This window comes from Montipora foliosa, chromosome 2, assembly GCF_036669935.1.
Source record: "Montipora foliosa isolate CH-2021 chromosome 2, ASM3666993v2, whole genome shotgun sequence".
Lineage (NCBI taxonomy): Eukaryota > Metazoa > Cnidaria > Anthozoa > Scleractinia > Acroporidae > Montipora > Montipora foliosa.
In genome coordinates this window covers 31,293,935-31,303,670 of record NC_090870.1, presented here as the reverse complement: position 1 = coordinate 31,303,670, position 9,736 = coordinate 31,293,935, and the positions used below count along the sequence as shown (strand labels likewise).

Below are 9,736 nucleotides of genomic sequence, written 5' to 3'. Positions count from 1 at the left end.
GCCTCTATTCAAAAGAATTCAAGGTCAAGGCTCTCTTTATGACGTCATGAGCTAGTCAACAGTCCCCAGGCACTCGATAAGCTATTCCAAGGCCACTGCTTAAGCTCACAGTAACGTTTGAGACTAGTCATCAAAGTGCGCTTGTACCAAACTAAACAACAACGTTGAAGCGCTCATTCGCCGAGGAAATTTCGATATTAACGGCCTGAGACAACAGACCCCAGGCACTTATTAAGGCATTCCAAGCCCGCTGCTGAAGGTTACAGTAAGGTTTAAAACTAGTCAAGACAGTGCGCCTGTACTAAACTAAACAACAACGTTGAAGCGCTCATTTGCTGAGGAAATTTCGATATTAACGGCCTCTAGTCAAAAGAATTCAAGGTCAAGGCTCTCTCTATGACTTCATGAGCCCGTCAACAGACCCCAGGCACTTATTAAGGCATTCCAAGCCCACTGCTGAAGGTCACAGTAAGGTTTGAAACTAGTCAAGACAGTGCGCTTGTACTACACTAAACAATAACGTTGAAATGCTCATTTGCCGAAGAAATTTCGATATTAACGGTCTCTATTCAAAAGAATTCAAGGTCAAGGCTCTCTCTATGACGTCATGAGCTCGTCAACAGACCCCAGGCACTTATTAAGGCATCCCAAGCCCACTGCTGATGGTGACAGTAAGGTTTAAAACTAGTCAAGACAGTGCGCTTGTACTAAACTAAACAATAACGTTGAAACGCTCATACACCGAGGAAATTTCGATATTAAGGGCCTCTATTCAAAAGAATTCAAGGTCAAGGATCTCTCTATGACGTCATGAGCTCGTCAACAGACCCCAGGCACTTAAGGCATTCCAAGCCCACTGGTGAAGGTCACATTAAGGTTTGAAACTAGTCAAGACAGTGCGCTTGTACTAAACTAAGCAATAACGTTGAAGCGCTCATTTGCCGAGGAAATTTCGATATTAACAGCCTCTATTCAAAAGAATTCAAGGTCAAGGCTCTCTCTATGACGTCATGAGCTCGTCAACAGACCCTAGGCACTTATTAAGGCATTCCAAGCCCACTGCTGAAGGTCACAGTAAGGTTTGAAACCAGTCAAGACAGTGCGCTTGTACTAAACTAAACAATAACGTTGAAGCGCTCATTCGCCGAGGAAATTTTGATATTAACGGCCTCTATTCAAAAGAATTCAAGGTCAAGGCTCTCTCTATGACACAAACAGCCCGGATAACCCTATATTTCTGGGCTCATTAATAACAGCAAACTATGACATGCAATGAAATATGGCCCTTAACTCCTAGCTTATGCGAGACGGTACTGTTAAGCATAAATGCCAAGCTAAATTGTCTTTGGGTTCTTGTCAGCTGTGTTGATATTGGGACAACGCACCAGTTTCGCAGGAAAAACATTACAAATGCACTCATAAGACAAGCAAGTTCGTTCCGCCAAAAAACGGAAAAGTCTAATAATGAACTTCCCCTAAAGTAAAAACCAATTAAAATAAAAGGGAATGATTGGATGGCGTAGCAAATGCTACACGCATGAAGCTTTACAAATAAATACAAGATGTACTCAACTCTATTTAGCCTAAAATTCCGCGAAGGAATGGCATTTTCTCTTAGCAGCCAGATTGAGCTGAACTTAAGAGCCACACGAATGCAGTTGATATGAAAATACCTTCATAGATCTTCATCTGAATCAAGGTTTCTCTCAAAAGCCTCTTTAAACATGCCAGGTCAGCCATTACTCTTTATTCCTTGGGGAGGGGATGCCTGGGAACTGGTTTGTTCGTTGCAAGGCCTGGGACGTGGCACCAAAGCGAGTTTTTTTGTGGAAAAAAACAGAAATTTCAATTCCGACACAAAAACCTCTCTCCCAAACAGACGAAGATTATGTCTGTGTACGAGGGAAGCGATTGGAGGAAACGACAGGCAGCGGAATTTTAAAAACACATCGGGAATATAGCTAGAGGCAAGTCAGGCAAGTGCTAACATCCAAAAGATGGAATCTAGTAAGTAAGAAAAGTGTAGTTGAAATGCTCTTAATGTGGGTTCTTTCTTTCCTGTCTTTTCCCACCGTAAACTGTTCGTTAGATTCAGTCAAGTCAGCGACACGATTTGGTACGTTGTCGAACAGTAGCATCTCTCAACGCGGTGAGACTTTTTTGTTCACTCCAGTACATTTCCAAATCCCCCAAACTTGCCACTCGATAGAACGCGCTATTTCGTGTACTTGAGCTGATTTTAATAATAATGTCAATCTGAATGATCTCCAAGTGAGGGAAAACGCAAATCACTTGCCTTTTTGGGGCACATTACCGCCCTGCCAGGGGTTTCACTGACGAAGCTCATTTGAACTGGGGAACTGGGGAAGCGGAGAAGGACGACAACATATCTTAGGAAACAAGGGAACTTCATACAATTTAAGGGATCAAAAAGTAATTTTGGGTTCAAGGGAACACAAGCAATTGTTTTAATGAAAGAAGGACACGCCCCAGCCCGTCCCTGGTAGGGCCTCATTAACGACAACTTTAAGGTGGCTCAAATCAGCAAATCAGTAAGAGAATGAATGTCTTATTTATGATGAAATTAACCCTCTAACGCTGTTGTCTTGTGATACTAAAGGCCTGGGGTTCTGCAATAATCGCTCAACCAGATGCAGTCATTGACTTGGCCCAACAGGTTACCATGGCAACAAAACATCCATGTCAGAACGGCCTTTATCTGGTATTTAAATGCTTTTCTATTTCAAATACGAAATCGGGGATTACCATTTGCTTTTTGTGAAGAGTGATTTGCAAGCTATGAACAATAAAATTCTCTGCAAACTGAACACAAGGAAACAAAACATTCTCCAATGATGTCCATAAATAGTTTGATGCACATTAATAAGTTACATTTTCATTTAGTCAAGGATGTGAAAAGCTAACTTTTCCCTTCTCATTACTTCCAGGGAATGAAAGTGACCCTCAAGAAATTGTGTCCGTCACAGGTATGTGAGCTTTGAATAGCTTCTTACCTTCAAATTTGATTAGTACGAATAATAAATAATTTATGCTTGTATGACTGGAAAAAAGTCTGTTCATTTCATGTAATTATACTAATAATATCAATCTTTTTTTCTTTGTTTACTACAACCACCACCAGATGCCACATGTAAGCCCTTGATATTAGAAGTAACAATGTTTCTTGTCATGTGCATTTCACTGAACCATCTTCATATGAGCATGAGCAGTAGCTCATATGTAAATAATATTATAATTTATTATTCTTGCAGCAATGCAAAGGTACATCTTCTGAAACTATTTCAATTGTTAACATTGGGGTCCATCATTTCACTATATCTCATGATGATATTCCGCAATGTATACTAGATAATAAGGAAACTGCCTTTTATGGCATAGATAGTTTAAGTGATGAGGTTGTTCTTGTTCTTCAGTTGACAAATTTGAACCTACTACAAACCTAGTGTCAAAAAAATAGGTTTATTAATCATGAGGGAAAATCTGATGCATTAATTTTGAATGCACAGGCTTTTATTGGCCCCTCGAAGTGCCTCGTTACGGGGAGAGAACATCATGCCATACAATTCTTTCTCTGTGTGCGATAACCTTGCCTGGATCAAGCATGTGCGATTAAGTCTATGTAATGAAGACAAAAACATTATTCCTTTCTTGCTCTTTCTAAACTTTTTTGTTTCTTCTATAAACAGCACACGACGAGTTGTCTCCTCAGGAGGGGAACACCCAACCCTTGGGTGATGAAACCAGTATCCCAGAAAAAGAAAATGGTACAAATTCGTTTCCTTATTACTAGATTACTGAACTACAATCAGTGGCAAAAGTCTTGGGACACTCACCATTTGAAGTTGGTTTTCTTACTGAGTTTGAAAAATTGCCCCCTCCCCCCAGAAAAATGTTGCCAATAGTGAACATACATTTCTTTGTCTATTTCAACATTGATTGGGGGGAGGGGGGGAGTTTTCTTTTAAAGTTTTCAGTGGAATTTTGACAGTTATGCTTAGTTCCTGACGTCTGAGAGGTTTTCAGGCCCATTCTGACACTAGCGTCCCAACTACTTTTGCCACTGATTGGCTGTTTCTACTAACAAGGGTCAGTAAAGTGAGAGCCACTGTGTGTAATGCATGGGCACTTCTTTTGGCTGTGTACTTGTTCATAAAGTTTCTCAATGGTAGAAAACCATGTGTAACGTAAGTTAAACATTTTTTTGTCATGTTCAAAGGGATTGTTGTTTCTTTTCGCAAACGAGCTTGAGGGAGATAATTTACATGGCATTGAGTTTTCAAGAAAATTCATGAATCACAAGCTCTAATGTAACGCACGTACCTTAGAGTTTAAATTTGTTACGAAATTAGACAGCAAACGTTATATTTCTTAAATAATCACTTTGTCAAAAATGGTTTTCAGGAAAACAATCAGTGTTGAGCAGAAGGCTTTAGCAGTGTGTTTGAGAAGAGAATGTAACTTGTCTTATGAACAGATAGCCGCGAAGTGCAGAATATCCAAAAGTTCTGCACAACGCATAGTTAGATGCGCTCCGTTGGCGAGAAAACGAAGTGTACTTTCAAAGATGGGAAGGCCCAAGAAATTACAAGAAAGACATAAATGTATGCTTATTCGTACTTTCAAGAAAATAAGGGCTACTAATGACAACTTTACCTTGAAAGAGTTGGTTAAAGAGAGTGGACTGAATATGACAATGGCAAGTAAGAGCACATTTTACCGATTTCTTCGTGAGCGCGGCTATCATTTTCTTCAGGCCAGACAAAAAGGGCTAGTGACTGCTGAGGATCGTAAGAAACGTATAAAATACGCCAGGGAAATGAAACGCCATTTGTTAGAGTATCCTAACTTTTGGAAAGAAGATATCGCATTTTACTTGGACGCAGTTTCTTTCATTCACAAAGAAAATCCCATGTGTGATGCAAGCTCACCAAAGGCAAGAGTTTGGCGAAAGAAAGGTGAGGGACTTCAGGTTACTGCAAAAGGGTCTAACAGTCTTGCAGGAGGACGGAGACTTCATATACTGGTGGCAATTGCATATGGAAAAGGCATTATTTTGAAGGAAATATTCGAGAAAATGAATGCTGTTTTTTTTTCTCAGTTTATAAAAGACAATTTTAATTCATGCTTTACTCAAGCAGGACCAAAAAGAAATGGAAGAAGTTTATTTTTAATGGATAATGATCCCTCGCAAAACTGCAAAGCTTCAGTTAGAGCTATGGAACAGAAGCTGAACACCATAAAATTCTGCCTCGTTCACCAGATCTCAATCCTATTGAAAATATTTCTCATGTTAAAAAGAGTTTAGCTGAGGAAGCAGTATCATGCCAAATAAGAAAAGAAACATTTGAAGATTTCAAAAACAGAGTACTTGATATGTTTGCTAAAATCGAGGTCAAGTTGATTGACAAAACTATAGAGAGCATGCCAAAACGTATTGAAGCTGTATTGGGTTCCAAGGGGTACAGAACAAAGTACTAGCGTGACTATTTCAATATTGTAAACTGTAGCAATGAACGGACAATGTCAACAATAATAAAATATGTGTACAAGAAAGCTAAAGGGAATTTTTTCAGTACACTGAAACTGGTTAATTAAACAACATGTACCAGCTGGTTTACATTTCATTAGGCAGCAACAGTTCTCGCCAAAATAACGCACAGTGTCACGAGCTGTTATTGCTTGTATTTCCTAAACGGTTTACATTATACTTATGCCATGCAAGGCATGTAATTATCAATCAATTTTTTCTCCAAATTATGTTTCAAGTTCACATGTTTTGCATTTGAAGGTGAATTTTCAACAATACTCACTCCCGTTCTACAGAAATAATATAAGGCATTATTTACTTTACCATAAAGGTTCCCGAGTACTGTTGAAAAACCACTTTGAAGTTGCCACTTTTAAAAAAAGGTATAAAAAACAATAAAATGTTACGTTGAGATTACATATTTACTTTCGTGGTTCCAATACATCAGATAAGTTCAGGTAGACAAGCCGTTTTCAACCGAGTACTGTGGCTTCTCTTACCAAGTAGTGTGACTTTGACGTCATGACCTCAACCGTCTCTTGTAAACAAAGGGAGATCGCACAAAGATGAACACCAATTACTTGCTTGTCAAAATAAATCTGGCAAAGCAGCTTGCACAAGGAACTAAATTCTCTTGCTCCATCTGAAATGGAACAAAGGGCAGCGAACTTCCATCATCTGTGTGTTCGCGCGATCAATGATTGCCCCTTTAACAAGCGCAAGTGGAGCATCGGCAGTAGCAAAGAAAGGAGTATCGTTACTTAACTCGATGTACTGTTTACAAAATGTTTTAGGGGCAGGAAGATGCACGAAGTCACCCTCAAGCGCTTCAAGGAAGTCTGCCCAAGCTATTATTGCTGGATTCCAACGAAAATCGTTGAGAAAAATTATCTCTGCATCCTGGGCCCCATCCATGCAAACGAACCTGTTGCAGGATTGCAGAAAGCATGAAAAATCTTTAATGGAGATAAAATGAATGTTTTACCCGTGTTTGCTGGTCCGTAAATGTAAACATTACGGTATTTTCCCCAACCTTCTTTTAGAGCAGTGTAAATTGCATTACAAAAGGCATTCACTATGATACCATGGGCACCTAACAGCCTCTCAGCAGCAACAATCCATTTCCCCCCGCAACCCTCGCTACATTGCTGCTGCTGACATTCCTCCAATATTTCGATACGTGTTTTCTTAGAACGCGCAAACTTCTCCTCTGCTTGAGAGAAATCTAGGGTGAGTGACAAGGCCTCATCTACTACCCTGTTTCCTCTATTAGCAATGAACTCAGCTAACTCAGTCTTCCCTTCGCGTTGTTGTTCAACGGCTAGACATAAAAGCTCTAATCGAGATTTGATCTTTTTTTGTTGAATTACCTGAGTAACATCGTAAACTGCAAGACGTTTTCGAGGTGATTTTTTGTTCTTCTTTCCTCTTTCAGAGAGCTTCCGTTTGCTCTTCTTACACACTACTGCTCTCTCCGTTCTGGGAACTTCCTGCAAATCTGGATGGTTTGAGGAATGCAACGCCTCACTATCTTCTTTGGTAACATAGCGATATGCAGTATAGTAGGTGTTGTGGATATCACTGAAAGAAACCTTTATTCCGTACCTTTCGTCTAAGAACTTCCTTACTTGAAGCCAACGTTTGCATTTACTTAGTTTCACCGCCATGTGATAATGGTACGAGTTGTTGATTTCGTTGGATACAGAATTATCGGTATCAGCATGTGACTCTAAAGATACAACCCAATGCAAAACCCTCACTCCGCAGTTTTCCCAACCTTCCAAAACAGCTTCAGAAAAACTGGATCTCGAGGGAAAACGACTTGTGTCAGCCCGACTGTATGTCATGAGATATATTAATCGTTGATCTTTGCTCTGCAAAGACGTGTTTACAGAGACAGACACCATGACTGTTTAAAATAATTACATGTGTTGACTCACATAGTATACCATTGAACTATTTAATACTATAAATATAAACAATTTCCTCGACTTTTCAGACGAACACACGGCAATTGTAATGCCAAAGTCTTTACAACATCCAAGAGAACAAGTATTCGCCATTATTTCAAAAGATGCGTGATATTAAGTAATAACCCGTACCCCTCCCCTGACGGTATTATTGCTATATGAGCACAGCCCCCCACTTATTCACTACTACTCCACAAGGTCACAATGTTACTATATAGACCATAATATCCTTATATTGCTCCAAATGAGTTCATTTCAAAGCATTATGTAAGCTGATGATATGAATGACCTTTTAGTGGTTATAGACAACCAGTGGAAAAAGTCTTGGGACACTCACCATTTGAAGTTGGTTTTCTTACTGAGTTTGAAAAATTGCCCCCTCCCCCCCAGAACAATGTTGCCAATAGTGAACATACATTTCTTTGTCTATTTCAACATTGATTGGGGGGAGGGGGGGAGTTTTCTTTTGAAGTTTTCAGTGGAATTTTGACAGTTATGCTTAGTTCCTGACGTCTGAGAGGTTTTCAGGCCCATTCTGACACTAGCGTCCCAACTACTTTTGCCACTGATTGTAGTTACTATCATTTCTCATTTGCTTTTCATCGTAACAGTAACAAGCCAACTTCTGTTTCACTTGCTTAACTTAACTTTCTTAACTGTTTTGTTTTTTCTATAAACAGCACACGACGAGTTATCCCCTCAAGAGGAGAACACACAACCCTTGGGTGATGACACCAGTATCCCAGAAAAAGTAAATGGTACAAATTCATTTCCTTATTACATTACTGAACTAGTTACTATATGCACAGGCTTTTATTGGCCCCTCGAAGTGCCTTGTTATGGGGAGAGAACGTCATGCCATACAATTCTTTGTCTGTGTGCGATAAGCTTGCCTGGTTCAAGCATATACAATAAAGTCCATGTAATGAAGACAATAACATTATTCCGTTATTGCTCTTTCTAAACTGTTTTGTTTCTTCTATAAACAGCACAAGACGAGTTGTCCCCTCAGGAGGGAAACACCGAACCCTTGGGTGATGACACCAGTATCCCAGAAAAAGGAAATGGTACAAATTCGTTTTCTTGTTACTTTACTGAACTAGTTACTATCATTTGTCATTTGCTTTTCATCGTAACAGTAACAATGCCAACTTCTGTTTGACTTGCTTAATTACGTAAACGTATGCATGTATGTACAGTCTGCACGTCTGCAGTCTGTTTTCTAGAAAAGGCTGATGGAAATGACCCAGCAAAGGATCCCTCCAAGGAGCCACACCCGTACACAAGTGAGCATAGAACATTCTTTTTATTTACACATAACAACTTATAAAGTGAAGCTATGGTCTATTTCATATATCATCTAAACGTTACAACTTGACTGCGAAGATCATAGCTTCACTTGCAAAGTGAACCAGCCGACGGTCAATGACCTTATAACGGTTCACAATTAACATTTTACATGCCAATACGATGGCTATTCTTTTTTCTCTCTTTTTCAGGGTGCTGGCGACGTGGGGGACAGGGGCACATCAGGGCTCAGTGCCCCACCAAACCAAAGAATGTAAATAGGGTGAGGGGGGGAAATCGGGGGGCTAGGGGCGCAAATCGGGGCGCTAGGGGTGGATATAGGGGGGTCATCCAGGGTACAGCACGTGGGAGGATTGTACATAGGGGAATGGGACAGGGCTCATGAATTTTATTCGGGGGAGGGTAATCCATATCTATAATTATAAGTAAAGGGACCTTGTCACGTTACAGTCAAGCTCTGTCCGCTGTACTGTTTATTCCTCAGACTGAGAGTTCTGAAATTCTTAGTTCCTGCAGAAACATATTTCAGCCATACATTTAGATTTTTCTCAAAATGCATCACTGCAAACATGCAACTGCATAGCTTGACTGTAACAGTGCTTGACTCCTCCCTTTACTTTTTATAGATATTGAGTATTATTGTTGTGTTATTGTTTAAGTATACAAGTAGATTAATAAAGACAGATTATTACCGTCATCATCCTTCATTAGATTGAAAACAACCGATAAATAATTCTAGCCAGCCAATGTGTTTCTGTCTTTCTTCATTTACTTATATTGCAATAATTGTTAATTAGAATAAATATTATTATTATTGTAAATATTATTTATGGCTGCCAGGAGAGACACACCTTTTTCGGAAGGAACCAAACCACTAATACTTGTTAGCCTTTCACTAGGCACTCATGAA

At 39.6% G+C, this 9,736-nt stretch overlaps 1 protein-coding gene across 1 annotated transcript; it reads left to right on the top strand.

Moving 5' to 3' along the window:
- The first annotated feature begins 4,411 nt into the window (after window positions 1–4,411).
- Window positions 4,412–5,326, top strand: LOC137991499 (uncharacterized). The gene has a single exon (XM_068836577.1). The coding sequence runs from the start codon at window positions 4,412–4,414 to the stop codon at window positions 5,324–5,326; it is 915 nt and encodes a 304-aa protein (XP_068692678.1).
- The last annotated feature ends 4,410 nt before the right edge of the window (window positions 5,327–9,736 follow it).